This window comes from Pteronotus mesoamericanus, unplaced genomic scaffold (assembly GCF_021234165.1).
Source record: "Pteronotus mesoamericanus isolate MK-2021 breed Mesoamerican mustached bat unplaced genomic scaffold, CSHL_Meso_final scaffold_167, whole genome shotgun sequence".
Taxonomy (NCBI): domain Eukaryota; kingdom Metazoa; phylum Chordata; class Mammalia; order Chiroptera; family Mormoopidae; genus Pteronotus; species Pteronotus mesoamericanus.
Window position 1 is genome coordinate 27,177,984 of NW_026555308.1, and position 20,782 is coordinate 27,198,765.

Consider the following 20,782-nt stretch of genomic DNA (forward strand, 5'->3'; position numbering starts at 1 on the left):
GACACAGGTAAAGCTTAAGGAGAAGAATCTAGACCATAGTCTGTCTTCGTAAGAGTAGCCCAGAGCACGGTTTCTGGGAGTGGCATCTTCACAAGGGGTGTTTATCATATTTCAGTGTCTTAATAAGAGCCCGGCTCCCTCGCCTGCACGCCAGGCGCTGCCTCCCACAGCCTGTGTTAGAGCCACAGTGGGCAGGGCTGCTCTCCGTCCCCTTGAACTTGGGTTCAGAAATCACATCCTCCCCTTGTCTTTCATTTAAAAAATGTTGGGTAAAGGCGCTTAGGGGACGTGTGCATTTTCTCTGTGGCCTATGGAACCAGGGGCCGTTGACAAGAGGAACAGCGGCAGTGCTGGAAGGTCGGCCACAGATTCCATCAGAGAAACTCAGATTGATCTACTTTGGGGGAATTAATCCTTAATTTACGTCATAGCTGATTGAGTAATGAAAGGTACCCATGTATTTTCACAAGCGATTAGCAAAATTTCCAACCACTATCTATGATAATTCTGTGACATATGCAAAGAAGAATGATTATATACTCAGGGCCAGTCTCGTTTCATCTGCATCCCTGCCCACTCCTCCCACCCCTTATTGGTGTAGAAACAAATCCCCACGTTATATTTACATCTTTAATGACTGCAGGATGTAGTTCTAGAAGACCTTCTTCTTTTTTTTTAGAATAACAGATACACAGAATACCAATTTCAAACCTGAAAAGGATTAACAATCGTAATTGGATTAAAAAATAAGTGAAATCTAGCTGTTCTTCAGGGAAGGCATCAGCATTATGTATTATTGCTGAAGAGAAGCAGGACATGCTGACCCCGGAGATGTCACTTTGGTATATTGATTATTTTGAGCGGTAGGCACTTGAAGAACAACAAACGCAGGGAAAGGCTTTCTATGAACTTCGCCTGTCTGCCTAAGGACAGAGCCTCCAAAAGGAAATGCATTGTCATAAATCCCTCCCTGGGAGTTTCATCCACCAGAGAGGACTGACTCATCCCCAGACGGGAGCCTAGAAGTCAACACCACACCCAGACAAACTTTGTCACAAACTGTCAGACCTCCCATCGATTCTATGGGCCCTTCATCTTTCCTAAAAATCATTTATTCTCCCCAGAGAGGCCTACATCCGCCTTCCCATTTCCTTATTGAGATGGTATTTAGTCCTAATGGCATCTGGGAATTACTCATTTTTCCTTGCGTATCTGCCATGTATACACGAGCTATACATGTTAATAAACTTGTTTGTGTTTCTCTTACTAGTCTATCTTTATTATAGGAGTTGCAGCTAAACATTTAAAAGAGCACAGGAAAAATTATTTTCTTCCTCTCCGGTACTTAGGATTAAAGTGGACTAAATCACCCCTGGGCACGCTGCTGGGTATCCCAGTGTGCAGCGCGGGGTGTGGGGGAGGCGCGTTCCCTGCGTCGGTTTACCCGGCTGTGCCCGGCTTGGCAACAGGAGGCACCTCCCTTGGTACCTCCATTTCCTTTTATTTGGGAGCCTGGCTGCCCTGGCTGCTCTGAGCAGAGGAAGAAACAGAGAGGCCATTCCCTAATCTAAATGCCTAGGCCAAACTACCTTTTCTTGGGGATGAAGGAAAAGAGATTCATAATGACATGGGGCAACATGACGCTAGTTGTAACTGTGAGCAGAAGGTATGCAAATGGATCAGCTCCCAAGACTCAAGCTGGGATGATGGAGCCAAACCTGCGTCCTGCCTGTGCCTCCCGCCACGGCTGCTCCGCTCCAGTCTCCCCAGCTCACACCCAGGGGAGAGTCTCGACAGGGACCAGAACAGCAGCGGACACAGGTAGTGATGTGACCGTTCGACTGCCTGTTTCCTCTGGCCCATCAGGACTATGTGGCATTAAAGTCCAGGCTGCGCTGGCACTTAGGCGGTCATTTTTGCCTTTGAGGATTCGCAGGGTTAGGTCAGATCTTGTGAGCAAAGGAAAGTGACAATTCTGCACTGATCTAAAAAGCAAGCAGCACGTGGGTTTGAAACAAACTATGAAGTTCTAGGTGCAAAGATGAGCTTTCTCAAAAGATGAGATTCTTAGAATTTGTCAGTCATAAATATATGCCACAACAGGTACCTGCCCCTTATCTATGCAAGACGTTCTTGCCAATTCATAGAACAAAAGCCTACAGAATTCTGTTCTCGAGAAAAAGCTCTTATGTAACAATAATTCCCTCCCTGACCTTGAATGGCTTCAGATATCAAACAAGCAGATTACTTTAGAATAGGCACTCAGGAAAGGTCTTCTCTAAGCTGTAAGGCCAGCTATTATTTTTAAGTTATCTGCATAGTATGGTTTGCTCAATACAGGAAGATAATGGCTACGACCCCTACTTTGTAGCACACCTGAGTTCCCTTATCACAACCCCTGGAGGCCCCCAGCCCCTACCCCAGTGTGTTTCATGTCTATTCCTTTGGAATAATCTGTGAAAAGATTAAGCCAGGACTGGGGATGAAGGTATTGGAAGGCACCTATATGTTTTACTGATCTGAATATAACACCACAAATGCATAGTCACTGGTAGCATCTCACCATCCCAGCTGAGAGCGAGCTATGGACAAAGACAGCAAAGGTCCTGTATAGGAAAGTCATCAACTGTGTCAACATCGCCACTGGGACAGGGTTAGGTTACCTGGGTAAAGGGTGTCCCTGAGGACAGAGGAGAAAACATGTGACAGAGGGTGCGGGAGGGCTCAACAGCCTCAAGGTTCTGTTTGCAGGGGCCCTGGCTCAGGACACAAATGCACAGACTGAAACAACACATACCAGAACCAGGACTGAGAATACAAATATATTAGGTGGAAGAACTTTTCTTTCCTTCACGATGGGTCATTTAGGTGTGTTTGTGCCATATGGTTTCTGGTAAGATCACAGTCCGTGAAGACCCTAAATCAGTGGTTCTCAAATTGAGGCCCAAGGACCTTCGGATAGAACCACCTGGGGGTTGGGGAAGAAGAGCTTGTAAAAATGCCCACCTTAGCCCTATAGCAGACCCTTTTAAGAACTGAATCTTATACCCACTAAAGTCTTGGAACTACTGAGCTGAGTGTGAACCAAGTCGAGAAAATTGGGCCAACTGGGAAGCCAATCAATTACTTTTGTTTCTTTCACCCAGCAATTTTATAAAGAAGGCTGGGAGAGGGTGGTAAATTTATCAGCACAAATTAGCACATCTGGAAAAATAATCCCCCTTGAAGATGACTACATAGTGCACACTCCTGGAATGACTTGCCTATATTAGTTAAATGCACTATCCAAAATTAAAATACGAACCATGTTTGAGTTTTCTTTGGGCGGTATAATTACTGTTGATTATTTTTTATTTATTACAAAGATCTGTAGTTGTCAATGTTACTACAATGGGCTTCCTCTAATCATAGATGTTAATTTATTTAAAAGTTCTTTTAAAAAGAGAAGGAAAAGGGACATTAGAGTTTGAGACACCAGTTATGCACAATATTATAAACGAGAGTAGATTTCAAATAAATGTTTAAGGAGGGATTTTAAGCAGGAGGTTCACAAAAAAAATCTGTAAGTCTGTAAGTTTTATAATGCATTAATTTGAAATAATTAATGCATTTTATATGTATATAATGCATTTTAAATAGGATTTTGAATGAGTTTGTTTCAAAATTATGACTGATGTAAAAACTCAGGTAAAGAGGTGGTTGCAGATGAGATTAGGGGTTAATGTGCTAAATTTAAATCCTGTAGTTTAAGAATACATCGTGAGCCTATCTTCTGTCATTTAGATTTAGCTTGGATATTCTTACATGCTTATTCTTTCAGGAGAATTTTAGACTCATTCTGTAATGTTTTCTTAAAGTCACCGAGATTTGTTTAGTTGCACTGAACTTACAAATTTAAGAAACAGAGCCATCTTTATACTGTTGAGTTTTTCTTTTAAAGAAAGCAAAACTCTCCATTTAGGTTGTCTTTTTAGTAGGTATATTGTTTTACTTGAAGTTCTATCAAATTTACTTCTGGGTATTTTATATTTTTTGTTGCTTATCTGTACTTTTTCCTCCAATTTATTATTTAAAAAAATTGTTATTTCTGGTAAGAAAGGTAATTTAAAATTTATTTCTGGGAATCAGTCATCTCATTGAATACTCCTGTTTCTCACTGTTTTTGTATTAATTCACTTGACTTAAAAAAAATCAATTTTCATCTGTACTCAGCATACAGCAAGTACAACCTCCTGTGCGTGACCTGACCTGGCTGCACTGAATGTTCCTTATTGCCTTCATCATCTAACATACTGATCATTTTCTCTTTCTTGAGAACTTTGATACCTGGGATCCTTCAGTGTACATTGGGATGACATCCAACAACGTGGCATAATTCCAGTGATCTTTATTTTCTCTTCACATATAACATGCTCAATGCCTGGCTTTCGTCATTGTTCAGATTGCTGCAGACAGAAGTCCTCCATCAATCTCTCTCTACCCTCCCGCTGCCTGCCTCTAATTTCTATCCTCCCAGTTCCCACCCCTCACCGCTCCCACCACTTGTGCTTTTGGCCCCAGGGACAGACAACAGTCCTTGATATTTCCGTGCTCTCCTAGCCTATCAATCCCTTCTGGACTTGTTTCCTGAAGCAGCTCAGACCATATACGTGATTGATCACCTTCGGTTTCCACTTATGTCAGTCTTTCTGCACGCAGCATAAACACAACAAGATGAGCTCAGATTTAGCCTTTATAACTTTTAATCCCTGGATTCTCAGCACTGTTGAGGGTGACAAATTAGCCCTTATTGTGACTGGTGTCTCTGCTGTCAGCTGAGCCCTCAGCATTTCTTGTACATCTTTCTCTCCTATTCCTTCAATTTGTATTCAAAACACTCTCTGTGCTCCTGATGGAGACTGGGGCAGTCTGCCCACGAATATGCCAAGGTGGCATGTTGATTATCTTGATTAAAGTTACTGGAGAAACAGCCAGGGCAAGGGGAACCCTTTGAACCTCTCTTTCCTTGATTTTCTCCTCTTGAATCTGTCTCATGTCAATTTAATTCCCAGACAAGCCAGAAGAACCTAGGAGGGTAGCGGAAAAGTTTTTACTCCCCAGCACTTCCAAGCTCCTACACAAAAACAACTCATCCTTCTGTATGAAAGGGGCCAGGTAACAACTTTATTGAGAAAACTGGATGTTGAAGTATTCAGACAATGGCAGCCTCGTCATCCCCTGTCCTACAATTACCTTTGTGCGCATCTCCTGCATTTGTACATTCTTCTAGTTTCAGAAAGATAAGGTCTCTCTCCTTTCGATGTGCAAGCCCATTTTATGGTACCTCTGAGCTTGTTCAGTTATTCCATCTTTGTGTTACATCTCCTTTTCCATCTCATCTGGCTTTTTCTCCTAGTTTATGTACAGGCTAACATGGCTCTCTAATCTAAACACCAAAACTTCTTTTGACTTCATTCCTTCTAGTTACCTTCCTCTCCTTTCACTTCCCAGCCAAGTGTCCTGAAGCCATAATCTACCTATACTGTGTCTGCTTCCTCATTTCCCATAACCCAGTCCAGTAGAGTCTGACCTCTATTCCTATTGCTCCACTAAAACTTTTCTGACAAAGTTCACTGGTAATCTCTGTATTGCTAAATGCTAAGGGCATTTTAGTTCTCAGTGCTGCTATTGGTTGAACCTGCCATTGTTGACTCTCTTGAGATTCTCCTTCCCTTGTTTGTTTTTTCATGTTTCTATTTCATTTTGTTTGTTTAATTTTATTTTTGTTTTGTTTTCTGCTGTGCTGTTTCTTCTCCACCTTTGCGGCCTCGTTTTTGACTTTTATCCCAACACAGGATCACTCCTAAGGTCTCTCTTTGGTTCTCTTCTCTGCACCTGAAAATTCCAGCCACTCTCATGATTTTACCTACATGATCAACCTATATGCTGACAATCCCCAAATTTATCTCCCAGCTCCAAACTTCTGGGGTGTTTTCTGACACCAGCAGCCAATTCTCTAATTGTTCAGACACCAACTGGGTGTCCAACAATTCACCTCAATTCTGATACTAACTGCCTGGAGTTAGCGCAGATCTCCCAGGTTCAGGGTGCAGGCCCACAAGACTGTCCCCACTTCAGATCCCAGCTGCAAGTCCCAGCCAATAGACTATAAATCAGGTGTCCCAATGACCCCCTCAGCAGGTTCAATAATTTGCTAGAATGACTCACAGATTTCATGGAAATGCTTAACTTGCATTTACCAGTTTATTATAAAGACTACAACTCAAGAACAGCCAGATGGAAGAGAGGCGTAGGGCAAGGTGTGTGGGCTTGTGAGGTTTTCGTACCCTCTCTGGGTGCAATATCCTCCTAGCACTTTCCCCTGTTTATCAGTCTGGAAGCTCAACAAATCTTGTTCTAGAGTTTTTATAGTGTTTCATCTCCAGGTCAACTACCCTCCCAGGAAGTTAGGGATGGGGCTGAAAGCTCCCAACCTCTCAACACTTGGTCCTTCTGGTGAACGGCCCCATCCTGAGGCTATTTAGGAGCCAAACCCTAAAACACCTCATTAGCATAAACTCAGGTGTGATTGGAAGGGGCTATTTATGAGAAAGAAAAAAAAAAAAAGGCAATCCCATCATTCAGGAAATTCCAATTTTAGGAACTCCCTGCCAGAAACTGGGCACAGAGACCAAATATATTTCTTATTATAGCACAGCTTTCCATAACAACTTCAACTTTTAAAAAAGGGAGCTCATCATTTCCATGCCAAAATCTCCTTCTCCTCCTACATTCCATGATTACTCAATGGCATCGCAACCCACACAGCCTTCCCTGAGAGGAAAACGGAGCCATTCTAGCTTCTGCCCTCTGTCAGACTGATCCATCGCCTGGCCTCCAGTTTTATTCCCCTGACATCCAGAACTACTCCCCCCTATTTTCCCTACTAAAACAATCTCACCTGCATTGTTTCAGAGAGAGCTGATCCCTGCTTCCTATTCTGTTCTTAAAAAAAAAAAAAAAAGTCTTAAACCTTGTTACTACAGTCATTTCTAAAAAACTCAAACCTCACTACCATATCCCTGGGTAAACCCTTCAGTGGATCCCTGTGCCTCATGGGTAAGTCCAAACTCCTCCTTATGGCGTAAAAGGTTATTCTGTGACCTTCCTCCCATCTACTGCTCCTGCCTCAATGTATGGTCAGTCAGTATTATACATTTTATGTTCTAATAATATTAGTTCTCCATATTCACCAGGCTGTTTCACATCACTTCATTCAGGCAATTATTTCTGGATAGAACAGTCTCTCTCTCTCTCTCTCTCTCTCTCTCTCTCTCTCTCTCGGAAGGGGAGGCTAACTTCTATTCCCCCTTCAAGACTTAGGTATTATCATTTCCTCTAAGAAGTCTTCACTCAATCCCACACTGGGCTAGTGTCTTCTTCACTATTGTCTTAAAAATGCTCGTACAGCCCTGGCTGGTGTGGCTCAGTGCACTGAGTGCTGGTCTGTGAACCAAAAGGTTCAGTTCCTCGTCGGGGCATGTGCCCGGGTTGTGGCCAGGTACCTGGACAGGGGTGTGCAAGAGGCAGCCAACTCATATTTTTCTCTCACATTGACTTTTCTCTCCCTCTCTTCCCCTCTCTCTGAAAATGAAGTCTTAAAATAATAAAAAGATAATAGTCCTTGAGGCAATCACTGATGTTTTAAAAAATGCCTGTACATATTCTTAGTTATCACAACAGATTAAAACTCATATTTAATGTTATATTATGATATTGCTCAAATTACAGTGAAATCAGCTCTGATGATCTTGAGGGCTAATACATCTTAATATCCTTTATAACTTAATATAGTGTCTAATAATAGGAGGTCCTCAAAAAAATGTGTGTTAAGTTCAACTGCTGATATAAATAAAAAGATTTTCAAGACTACACAGTGTTTTTTAAATGTTATAATAATTATTAAATTGAAGTGGTAAGCTAGTATCCTGACTTCATTTCTGAGGAAAAAGGCTTGTTAACCTTTAATTGTATTCTGTATTCAAGTGCAATATATGATTATTTCAGACCTCAACTATACCAGAGAAACCTGCAAATCTACTGTTCATGCGTCTGGTCCCCTTTTGTGTTATAGGTTTTACATTGTTATTTGGTTAGACATTTCTACTATGACTGGTCCAGAGGCACCGTGGCCCAGTCATCTGTGGCCAAATGGCAAAGCAGAGTTGTCTGAATGCAACATGAATGCTGATGTGTATCTTATAAGTGCGTAAGAGGAGAGTGTAGGCATGTTCCAGCGGCAATCCTGCCTTAACCAGGTATAGGTTTACCCAGGGAAAGAAATAAAAGAAAAAGAAAAAAATAAAAGAGGCCAAAGCAAGTAAGAAAGGAAGGATTCTATTCATATTCAAAACGCTTTTCCTCAGTTTGTGCGGTCTGATAGAATTCTTTACACAAAGGCTACACAGGAGTGCAGAGAACTAGGGCAGTTTCTTCAAAGACTCGTACTCTTCAGGTTGGAAGGGATCTAACAAATCAGGTCAGTCAGCCTCTCTCTTTACAGGGGAGGAAACTGAAGACCAGACAGAATGATTTCCCTGAAGTTTCAAAGAATCAGTAGTAGAGCCAAAGCCGGAAGTGAAGCAAAGAGAACGAAGCAAGAAGCAGAATTCTGAATGAGGGCTCCAAGTCCTTCCCATTCCGCTCTTGCTGCTCGTCCTCCTGCGCCAACGGGTCTAGCCACAGGAGACCCCTAAGTAGTGATCAAAAATACAAATGTGAACTTTCGAGTATCCTAACCTTGTTCCTCTCTGGCCTGGAGTGATTTCCTCCATCTAGCTGAAGCCAAATTCTGTCTTACTCATCAACCTCCCTTCAAGTATCACGTCTCAGCTCACCTCAAGAAAAAGAATTGCTACATCGCTGTTCCCATCGGAAGCTGATTACTACTGCAAAATTCTCATCCCATGGTATTAGTTGTGTGTGTGTGTGTGTGTGTGTGTGTGTGTGTGTGTGTGTCTTGCTCTTCCCCCTACACTGGCAGCTCCTAAAGGGCATTGCACCCATGTCTTTAGCTTTGGCTTCCCCGCACAGAGTAAGCAATGGGGAAATGTTTGTTGAATTATGCTAGATTACAGAAGAGTGGAGGCATAGCACATAAAATTCATAGAACAATAGAGTATTAAAATCAGACCTCTCATAAAAATGCTATGTAATAAATCCATTCTGACCAGAAGCCAAGAACAGGACAGGAAAATATGCTTGAACAAGCTTCTTTGCTCAGCTCAGGGATTTACCAGTAGTAGACCAATCTCAGCGCCCTGATATTACCTAGCAGGTGACACTTAGACAAAAAGGGAAAGTTTCATTCCGGTAATTGAGAGCTACCGTGTGGGAAAGTCGGAGATAGGGCCTTGCATACAATGAAACAACTATATGAAGAGGGGATCTTGAAAAATGTAATTGGTAAACACATTCCCACATTGTGTAATGAAGGAGAAGGCAGTATAAGGAGATTGTGATAGCTGAACTCTCACTGTCTAAATTCAAGTAAATTTTTTAAAAATATTGTTGTCCATAAATCATAGGGTCTATGCCTCAAGAAAAAGACCTACCATGTGTGACATTTGCATCCTCAAGGTATGATATGCTCAACCCTAGCTGGGTATATTACAAACACTAAAAAATGATTGTAGGGCAGAATAATAACCATACGTTTTACTTTTTTTGATGAAAAAAATCCAGAGAGGTTACAAAGGTATTTAAACTGTTCTTATCCGCCTTATTCACCAAATTTGGCTTTGGGCTGTTTCCAAAATTGAATTTGTTCTCAAAGGAAGAGGGTTTGCCAACCTTAAGACTATTCAAAGAATGGGCTCCAGGCTTTGAAAGTAACTCTGCAAGAATTTCAAAAAGATTTTGTACGACTGCAGTATTTTTGGAAAGGTTCTTGGGTTCATTCAGTGACTACTTGAGAGACAACATTCACATACATTTGAAACAAATCAGTCACATTACTTTGTCAAAACACTCTCTACTTGTGCAAAGTGCCCTGTACTTATGTTTTTAAAAATTGGAATTCATTAGTGATGACTGACAATCACGGTGTAAAGCTGCAGCTGAAACACTGAGTTTCCTATAGTCAGGTCTGAGCACAGATGAATACAGAGGTATCCAGAGAGGGGCCTGTGCCTGAGAATCCACAGAGAAAGTACCACAGCCCAAGTGACAGCTAAAGGTGCTCTCACTGCCCTGTCCTCTACAGAACGTAAGAAATCCTTTCAATTTTAGATCTGTAGAATGGAAATGAATCTTGGTTTTATAGTTAAGAAAACTGACACGTGAAAAGATCTACTCAAGGATGCAGGGATACTTCATGGGAGCCCCTTTGCCCTCTGCCTCTTTGGGACCCCTATATCGAGTGAGGTTGTGTATGAATGATTTGAGGAGGCTCAACCCTGCAACAGCTGGTATGACCTTGGACAAGCAACTGTGTCTCTGCCATGCATAAAATGTGGTAGTGATACCTACCTCATTGCATGTATATATGTATAAGCACTTTGAACACTGTCTGTAGAGCACAGCAATATTACCTCATCTTGTCTGGAGCTACCTAGTCTCTTCTCTGAAAGAGGATCAAATCTCAAAACAAAATATTCCTTTCCCTGACTCTATTCTTCTATTAGCAAAGGCCTTATATTCTTCATCTTAGCGACAGCCGACATTCAGCATGATGCCCAACACGCAAGTACTTAGTAACTTCAGTTGAGAACATGAGCAGATTTCTCTGGTCCGTATCAACTGTTAAATACTGTGTTTCTTCTAGCTCATATGACTGTATTCTCTCATATGTCTGCTATTTTGTGATTTTTAGAATTGCAGTTCAGAAAAAAAAATAGGATTGTTTTTGAAAAATTTTCAGAAAAGGTTCTTATGAAATCAAGGAAAAGCGTACGTAAGAAATCTACCAACTTCATGTCACAACTAAATGTCAAAACTAGTCCAAATTTATATACTACAGAACTTTATTATTGAGAGAGGAAAGGAGAGAAGGAGGGAAAGAAAGACACTCTGGACAGTTCATATAGGCTCTCCGAGCACACATTATATGTTATATAAAGCACCTAGCACAATATTAAGTTGTTAGAATCAAATGAGGAGCTGTTTTCCAATGAATTATAGAAACAACACAGTGGTAATAAAAGCTGTCATGATTAACTAGTTTTTCACTCAATTTACAATACACTTTTTTACTATGCTATACACTAGGGGTTTCAAAATAATTAGTAGGATCACAAGGTAACTGTGTTCAGATAATAATCCTTAACAGTAAAAGATGCAAAAATTAGCATATTTCTGAGGTTCTTTGTAGAGTTTAACCCACTGCACATGGAAGGCATAATTTGAAAAATCTAGAGGAAGACAAATAATGAATATAATCAGACGCCTGATAGTATGGACTTTGAGAAAACATCAACAGGCATACACAGGTCACTATCTCCATCAGGGCAGAGGGGGCAGGTCAGCCACCCATCTCAGTGCCTGACACCTCACCGACAGGACACAGAACAGCCAGGGGGAGGGAAAGGAGCAGCATCCGCCAGGGTAGAAGCAGAAGATCATATGGGCTATCATAACAAATCAACAAAAATGTTATGATATGTAAAATATGTCTCAGTAAACCTGCATAAAATAATCTGCATCTTTAGATATCATGTTCCATTATGAGTGTGGGAACCTACGGCACACACAGAGTGGCCAAAAAGAGAGTGCGTATAAATTAGCCTATCTTAGGGGATGCAGTTAAACTTGGCTTTGCTTCTTTTCTAAGAGTAAATGAATTTAAGCTTGCATCAAAATATTTCCTTTTCTTTGAGGAGAAAGAGTAGTCATGTAGGTGGATGTGGAGGAGTCTCTCTCCAGCACCTTTGCTTTATGCGATTTCAAAATGTGTTTAGGGCCTAAAACTGAGCACTTAGAAAATTAGAAAGATGTCGAAAGGGGGTTCTGCTGGAGTTTAGCAAATGGAAAAACACTCAGCTGTTTGAAGACGAGGAGCCATGAGAGAAAAGCTCAGTGTCAGGGTGGGGTGTGGAAAGCAATGGATCACAGATAAAAGTTTTGAACAACAGATGTAACAAAGTAATACACAGATAAGCTGGCATGCTGATACACAGTTATGACATGAAATCCTTTTAGCATAAACTAAACCCCAAGATGCTGAGCTGGAGTGATGGCAACACTCAGATGCTGTAGCAAGTGTCCTCAGGCTGAACAGTCGGAATGAAGGCTCACCCAACAGAACACTGGTGCACGCTACTGTTAAGAGTTTAGGCCTTTGGAATTTTGACTATTTAGTTCAATTACCTTTATTCAGCCTCCCACCTCCACCCCACAGCGTGTCCCAGGTCCTCAACAGCGAGGACTAACTTAGCTACGGTTTATGGAGAGTTGGCATGTCAGGCACTAAGCAAAGTGCATTTCATCATTTCCCAATTAAACTTCAAAGCAAGTCTATAGGAAGGATTGACATAAGTATCACCCTTACTGATAATGAACCTGAGAATTAGAGGGGCTACATAACCTGCCAGGGCCACACTTCTAGGAGATATGAAAGTCAGGTTTCAAAGCCTAGTTTCCTGGAGCCTACATTCTTCATAACTTCATATATCGCCTTCATAAGTCAGCAATTTGCTATGATACTAATCTCTAGAACTGATTTGGTTCATTGAATATTTTTTTTCAAAACATTTAAACCAGAAGACACTGTTTTTCTCCATCATTTCAAACTCTGCCACTGATTGTTACTTTAATATAATTTTTATACTTTAAATATATTATAATTTTTCTTTCTACCTCAAATTTTATATTGGAAAGTACACAGGGTAATTTATAAGAGCTAGTCACCTGAAAATTAAAATTAAAAAAAAATTAGGTTACAAATACACACAAACAGGAAGCTATATAATACACACATAATATATATTTTAGAGATTCTCTTACTAAATGGGCACTTCCAAAGTTTGCAGTTAATCAAGCACTAGAAATCAAGCTATCTTCAATAATTATTTGTCTCTGCTCCTCTCGCTTCCAATTCAAGACCCATTCCCAACCTCAAACCCCAAGATGCCATGTACAAAGATAGGATAGTTGAATAATAAATGCTTTCACCTCATTTATTTTTACTTGAATTCACCACTTAAAGGAGGTCCCTAAAATCATGACCACTTCCTGACGATCCCAGAACTCCCTTCGTAAGTGTTCATGCAGCCCCACCCACCTTCTCGCTCTCCCTATGCATGGGGCCGAACAAATTTCTAAAATTCTTATGTCCCAAGTTATTAAAGTTTAAATGTTAAAAATTCAAATTGCATTACACGTATAGGTCACATATAATGTAGTTCACTATTTGAAATACGAATGCCCAGAAATGTACCGGCATTAGTGTCAGATACTTTCTGAAATGAAAAGTAATTAAAAGTAACCTGCCCATTCTAAATCAGATCCACAAGAGACTGTAAGAAATAAAAGTATCTCATAAAATGGGTATCAAGAAAGTTAGGCTACGTTAGAACTGCCTATGTATTGGGAACATAAAATTCAGAATGAAAAGGGTAATGAAAGTGGGGAAAAACTAGGACCCCAAAAGAAAATTGGCTGCTAAATTACCAACTCTTGGTAAGAAAAGGGGGTATCTAAGTGCACTTTGGTGATAAGTAAACCTACAGCCTCACTTCTAGCACAGAGATGAATACCTAAGCCACAGCTTTCAGGCTGTAAGTGTATTCTATACCTTAATTTACAGGGAATGGGGTCTCATCCTCCCCAGCTCACCAACAGACGGTGATTGAAAGTGATTGTTGGGTCCTCTGAGAAATTAAAAACGGAAAAATATGATTGGAGTTTGCAATCTATGTACGGGAAAGTTAACGAATATACACTAGACTAGTATGTGAGTTAATATGTTAGCAACTTAAAACAGTACTTTGTATATAGTAATCGTTCAAGAAATGTTAACTATTAATTGATAAGAACAATAACAGCAGCTAAATTTTATGGGGCTGACCACATACATATTATACAAAGTAAGCACTGATAGGAAGAAATGAGTATGGCCAGTGATAAAGGAAGGCTTTAAATGAAGGAAAACAAGTTGATTTACAGAAGTATAGAGAAAGAAGAGAGGGAGCAGAGGAACAGAGGTGAAGAGAAGAGAAGCATGAAGGGAATGGTAGTCAGGACTTACCTGTTCCTTTTCTTTTGTATTATCACCTTTTGAGAGCAGGGGTGCTAGTATGACTGTTTGGCTATCAAAGATGTGTGTGCTGGCCAGTATTAGGAAATCAGGTTGAAATGGTATATGTGTGTTTGGATATTTAAGGGTCTTAAGTTCTTGGCTGAGGAGCCTTTGTTTTTAGAGTAGTCATGGAGGCCCATCATAGATTCTTAAGCAGAGGAATACAAATTGAGTATTCAAGTTCAGGCTCTAGCGCTGGAAGACCTGGACTTAAATTTGAGCTGTTCTCTTATTAACTGTGTCTCTGCCTAGTAGCTTAATTTCTCAGAGCTTCAGTGGCCTTACTGGTAAATGGATATAATGGTGTCTACCTCATTCTGAATGAAAATGAATGTAAAGTGTTAAGCACACTGCCCAGCACATAGCAAGCATTCTCAATAAATGCCAGCGGCTACTACCTGGGAGGTTAGGTTCTAGGTGATGAAGCCTATGTGGGTGTAGTTACAGATGCAAGGAAATAGGGACGAGCAAGCCATTCTAAGACTCTTGAAAGAAAATGTCCATTGGGACACCTGAACTTTAACAATTTTGAGCTTAGTGGGCATTACTCTAAGTTAGGAAGTTCAAAACAGAGAAGTTAGATTGAGTTTCTAGGGGTAACAATTTGGCTGCTCAGAAATGATTTCAGATATGGAATTATCACATCAATATATCACTGTGATAATCTATCTACCTTCTTCTTAAACTCACTCTTCTGCTACCAAAGCAAGAGTTTAAGAGCTCAGAGGAAGAGAGTGTCTAAAATCTTAGAATGAATCACAAGTGACCTCAGTAGGCCTGGAAACTACCACTTTGTAGGGAAAAACAAACAAAAAACCCCAATAAACCAAGGGAAATTTAACAAAGACTGCCAACAGGATAAACATCCCAACTGTGGAGATGGTTAAAGGCCAAACTTTTAATAGCATCATGTTTGCATGCTATGTGACAGTGGCCACCAATGTCCCTAGGAGTACATTAATGTACATATGTGTCTGTCCTCAACCCCCTCAAAACTGCTCTTGAGGTTCCAGAAGGGCAGATACCATATCATATACATTCTTGTAGTCTCCACTGTTACTGCACCAACATAATTTGTTGAACTGAAATGAATCTGAAACTGGCTGTTCCAAATGAAAGGCTATGTTGGGGCCTTAAGCTTCAATGCTTATTGTCTACAAAAATATGTTCTCAAAATCTAAAGCATTTTGATTTCAGAGAACTAGTCCAAATGCTGTAGTGGACTTTTTTTAGTCATTCAAAACAATCTCTTTAACTGAAAATCTAGATGACCGGGAACGTGAAGATTCCAAAACTCAGTGGCGGTTGGGTAGGCGTGAGTCATGTTACTTTGTGTAACTACAACTCAATATTATCTGTGGGTGAGTTCTGGACTACAAGTTTAAAGTCCTGGTTCCAATCTTGTTTGTGCCACCCAACACTCCTCTCACCCCCAACATGTATGAAATAGTGATAAGACTATCCACAATATTTCTTTTTCAGGGAGGTAATGTATATAAAAGAATAATTATATGCAAAGGAGATAGATAACATTTGAGAGTTCATCTTTTTCTTGAACATGAATTATTAGCATAGAGTTGGGTTTTTATTTTAGGGTGAGGAAAAAAACATTTTGTGAGGATTACACTGATAGCAATTTTTTTCCATCATCGATTTGTACATAAAAAGTAAAGAACATCAGCTTAAGCTGACAGTGCTGGGAGGGAAAGGAAGAGCAGCCAAGGAAAGTGTACACTGGACAAGAATATGACCAAAGCCTTTGAAACAATAAATCAAAGCAGCTAAGAAAGCTCTTCTTCCAAAACGTTGGCCCAAATGTGAACAGACACAGATCAAAAATGCTTTTATAAACACAAATCTTTACATGGAAACAGGCTGTGAATTTTAAAAATCAGTAAATGCTGAAATAATGATGAAGACTGAATCATTTAAATAATTTATCATCTTTTTATATTAGTATCAATAAAGCATTTTAGGTACGCCCAATAGCCTGTACCATAAAAATATTGAGCTTCTTTAGATATTATATCTTAATATTTATCTTACTCAGATATTTATCTTAACATCACTTAATGTTATGGGGATAGTAAATAAGCAAATACTAAAAGATTCTTTTCCTTTTTAAAAGAATGAGCATAAATAACTCATGCTTCTGAGTAGAAAAACAAAGCACTACAGGGAAGGCAAGTTTCCTTACAGAAAGCTAATTTATGTGACCACAATATATATGAGATTTAAGTTTCTTAAACCAGAAGAATGTATAGGTCAAACACTGTGCAAATCCTATTATGCACGTTAATCTTTTAAGAGGATAGTCACAACCCAGTATTTGAAGTGTTTTATTATATACTCATTGTGCTCCTCGATCCCACTCCACACACTCAACTCTCTCAAAAAAACAACAACAACAACAAAAACAACAGAAAACAAAAACACACACACACACAAACTGTACAACAAGTTTGTGTTCAGTACCCAATCTAAGGCAGGCAGCCTTTGAGGGGCAAAGACAAAGCATATTTCATGTTTTCCACTACTTTTACACTTCTTTGAAAGGAAACAGTGAAGGAATTGTGGGAAAGACACCCTCAAGGTCTCAATCAAAGAACAAATACACATCACTGTGAAACTGGGTGACCAGATACCATCTACGACACAACCGCATCTTCCCACACGTCATTAAGAAGTAGGACAACAGAAATAAATGACAGGGCGTAGATATTGAATGGGATCCCCATCCCTCCCTCGGGAATTACAAAACATAAACCGTGCTTTCGGCTGCAATAATTCACATCCCACCGCACTGCACGCTACCATACCTTGCTGAAATACAGTTGTGCCTTTTCTCTACCACAGAATAAGAAAAAAGAGAGACCGGGCACTGCAGAAAGCGTTCAAGCCTGAAGGCTGTTCGTGGAAAAGTTCAGAAAAGAGTCTCCACCCCAAACTGAGCTCCTGGCAAAGAGGCTTGGGCAGAGCGTTCTCTCCATCGCCGGGGACCGTCCCGGCTGAGAATACTTACTGGGCTGAGCCCACTCTGCTCTCTCTCTTCCCGAGCACTTTGGCAGGCTTTGTGTCTTCCACATCTTGCTGTAGTTCGGTCATCGGGGCCGCGTCTGGAGGGCACCTTCAGACCTCCGCGCGCCTGCTGTCCCGCCTCCTGGTCCTCCTCCCGCGGCTGCCAGCCTCGGGGGCGCAGGCCCAGCGAGCCGCCCCGCACCCTCCCCCGCGCCCGCGCCCCCGCCCCCGCCCCCGCCCGCGGCGGCTCCGCGCATCCAGGCTGGGCCAGCGATGCCCGCCGCCAACCTGGACACGTTCAAGCAGCCGCGATTGGTCCGAGCGAGTGTGGCAGAGCCGCGAAGGAGGGAAGGGGAGGGCCGAAGCGAAGTGACAGCCTCCTTCCCCAACCCAGGAGGCGGAGGAAGAGAAAAAGGAAACCTGTTGAACTAGTCTTTCTGGGAGAGGAAGCTAATTGGCCAAGCAGGTGAAACCTTTGCCTAAGCAGGCATCACACTCTGTATTTAGCTTCCTGGTAAGAGGGGCTTTTTTCTACCCGGACTGTAACTAGAAGGTTGAAAAATGAGCAGGCAGCCGTAGATACAGGAAATGGATGCGACTGAGAGAGGCTGCTTCTCACGCGGATGCAGCGTGTGGGCTGGCCTGTGCCCCAGCCTAAATTATTCAAACAGGATATTGCCTCGTTGAGGACTAATTAGTGGGGCCTTAAACAATGTATTTGTTCAATAACAATGCTAATAAGAGGCGGTTGTCTTTAGTGGTTGTCAGGTTGACTCTTCCTACTTCTGTAGGGGAGAAGCTCTCATCAAAATCTAACAACATATTTGTTAGGCACTCAACCAATAAAATGAATGCTTCTTCCCGCCTCTTGATGAGCTTTCGACTTGCAAGTTCTGTCTGAAGTTTTGCATTTGAATCATCCATTTATACACTGAACAATTTTTTTGAGGGCTACCATGTTCCAGGCATTTTTCAAAACGTTCACTTCTTGTAACGAATAACTTACGTGTTGGCAATTTACAAATTTGCTACAGAGTATTTGAGGATAAGAAATAATTGGCTGGAAGCCTAACTTTACTTTAGAACAGTTTCAAGTGGCCATTGTAGATCATGACAGCAGCTGAGGAAAAAAATTACTAATTCTGTGTTCTGAGGCTGCAAGTCCTTCGTTTTTCTTTTAAAATTAATTTTAGATTTTAGGATAATTAGACTATGCAAACATAGTGTTTATATAAATATATATGTGTGTGTAAAACAAAACACCTACCTTTCTAAATAACCTCAAACATTTTGGAGATGCATGTCCTTTCTGAAGTTTTCTTATTCCTTCTCCATTTACTAGCTTATATCATTAGGAAGCAAAAGTATATTTTTGTAGCCTGCTTGCTTCAAAATTGATTCTCATGACACTTGAAAAATAAGTAAAAGAAAAACATTGATATAAAATTCCATGAGCATTCTCTATTTTCCCGTTGGGTATTTTTTTTTCCCTGTCCTGACTACTGACCCCTCCTGGATGAGCTGAGCTGGGCCAGGTGGGGAAGGCTCTGGGTGCCGGGGAAGCTTTGGAGAGATGCTCTTCAGTGTCCATAGCTCGCTCTTTCTGGGAACATTAATCTTTCAGCCTCTACATCCTTTCCCTGGCTCCACCTCCCACTCAGGATTGGGATGAGATAGGAATATAGATGAGGTTGTCACCCTCCCAAACTCTGGGTAGTGACTCTCTCCTTAAATCTCAGGTGCCCTCCCAACTGCCCCCACTACAGAACGCAGACCCGAACTGATTTCTTTGGCCCTCTACTAATTTTTTTCATTATAGTAAAATATACATAATATTTATCATTGTAAACATTGGTAAGTATAAAATTCAGTGACATTAAACATACTCACAGTGTGGTTAACCATCACCACTATCTATACCCAAAACGTGCTTTTAAAAAAAAAAAATCACCCCCAGCATAAACTTTGTAACCATTCAACAATAACTCTTCCTTCCCCACTTCTAGCCCCTGATAATCTCTATTGTACTTCCTGTCTCTGAATTTGTCTGTTCTGGGTACTTCATATAAGTGGAATCAGACAATATTATTTCTTCTGTGTCTGGCTTATTTCGCTAAACATAATGTTTTCAAGGTTCCTCCAAGCTATAGCATGTATCAGTGCTTCATTCTTTTGTATGGTTAAATAATATTCCATTATATGTACAATTGTTTATCCATTCATCTGTTGATGAACATTTGGGTTGTTTCTACCTTCTGGCTACTGTGAACAATGCTGCTGTAAACAGTGATGTACAAGTACCTGTTGGAGTCCTGCTTTTCATTCTTTTGGGCATATACGTATGAATGGAATTGTTAGTCATAAAGGCAGCTCTGTCTTTAACCTTTAACAAACCATAGTCAGGCCTCTTACTGCATGAGTAAAGGCAAGTGTTCCCCAGTATGGGTTTACAGCTTAACCACTGAGTGCTCAAGTTGTCCTGAAACTTGTTCTTTAGTGTAGTGGATGAGGACTTCAGTAGTATGATCTTAGCAAGAAAGGAGGGAAGGGAGTGGGGGCAGGGACAGATGGGGAAACAGCAGACAGTCCTTTCCTAGAGTGGGGAGGAATTAGAAAAGAGCAAGCAAACTACATTATTTTACATAGTGACATTTGCCTAAGTTTAAAAGACATTGTGAAACAGCTTCCTAATTTGTTTATTCTTGAGGCTTTTATACAATAAAATGGAATGCAGTATTTAAAAGGTGGAAGCAGCCAAATGACAGGGAAATTTTCCTCATGGTATGAGAAAATAGAGGCTTTAGACTACATGTAAAATATATTTTAGGAGGATCTTTGATTTTTCTGATTTTTCTGTCCTAAACCCTTCATTTCTATTCCTCCAGACCTCTGGGAACAGAATTTCTTGTTTCTAATGACAAAGAGCAGTTCCAGTTGATATTTTTTCCAGTTATTGAAGCAGGCCAGTAGAAAATGCGTGTCTAACCCATAACCTTTCAGGAGGTAGGGGCTTTGTTTTAATAGCTTAAAAAGGTTGATCGAATCTTGGTCTCCTTTTAAGATTGACCAGCTACACTGTGCATCTGTCTGCAGTCCCAGGGGCAGAGTTCAAATATGAGTTTGGAGATATGAATGGAGCTAAGGTTGTTATGTATGGCCCAGTAGTTACCTAATTTATGACATGTGGCAGGTTATTACTTATTAGCCAATGTAAGTACACGTTAAGTATTGTCACATGCTTGTAATTTTATGCATGCTCTCCAAGGACATGTTTTAGAAGGCATTGATGCTCTTATCAAGATGGAAACTGGAAGCTGAATAATAGTTTAACTATGCATAATATTTGATATATTAATGTTGTAAGTCAAAGAATTGCAGGAACACTCATCACACCATTTCTGTTTCCAAATTAAGGTCAATAATACAAAGAAAGAAATGGGAAAAACTCAAGAGTTCAGGAGAGAGCCATATAGTGACACTGAAGAAGTT

General features: G+C 40.7%; 1 protein-coding gene across 2 annotated transcripts in view; it reads right to left on the reverse strand.

Moving 5' to 3' along the window:
- Window positions 1-20,782, reverse strand: part of GRAMD2B (GRAM domain containing 2B) — a 101,293-nt gene that overhangs the window by 40,553 nt on the left and 39,958 nt on the right. The window contains exon 1 of one of the 2 annotated variants that reach the window (XM_054589886.1): window positions 17,298-17,511. The exons of the other annotated variant lie outside the window; for it this stretch is intronic. Within the exon in view, the coding sequence (XP_054445861.1) occupies window positions 17,298-17,380 (83 nt within the window). The 5' untranslated portion in view covers window positions 17,381-17,511. Of the gene's footprint in view, window positions 1-17,297; window positions 17,512-20,782 lie in introns of those variants that run through there. 2 annotated transcript variants of the gene reach the window in all.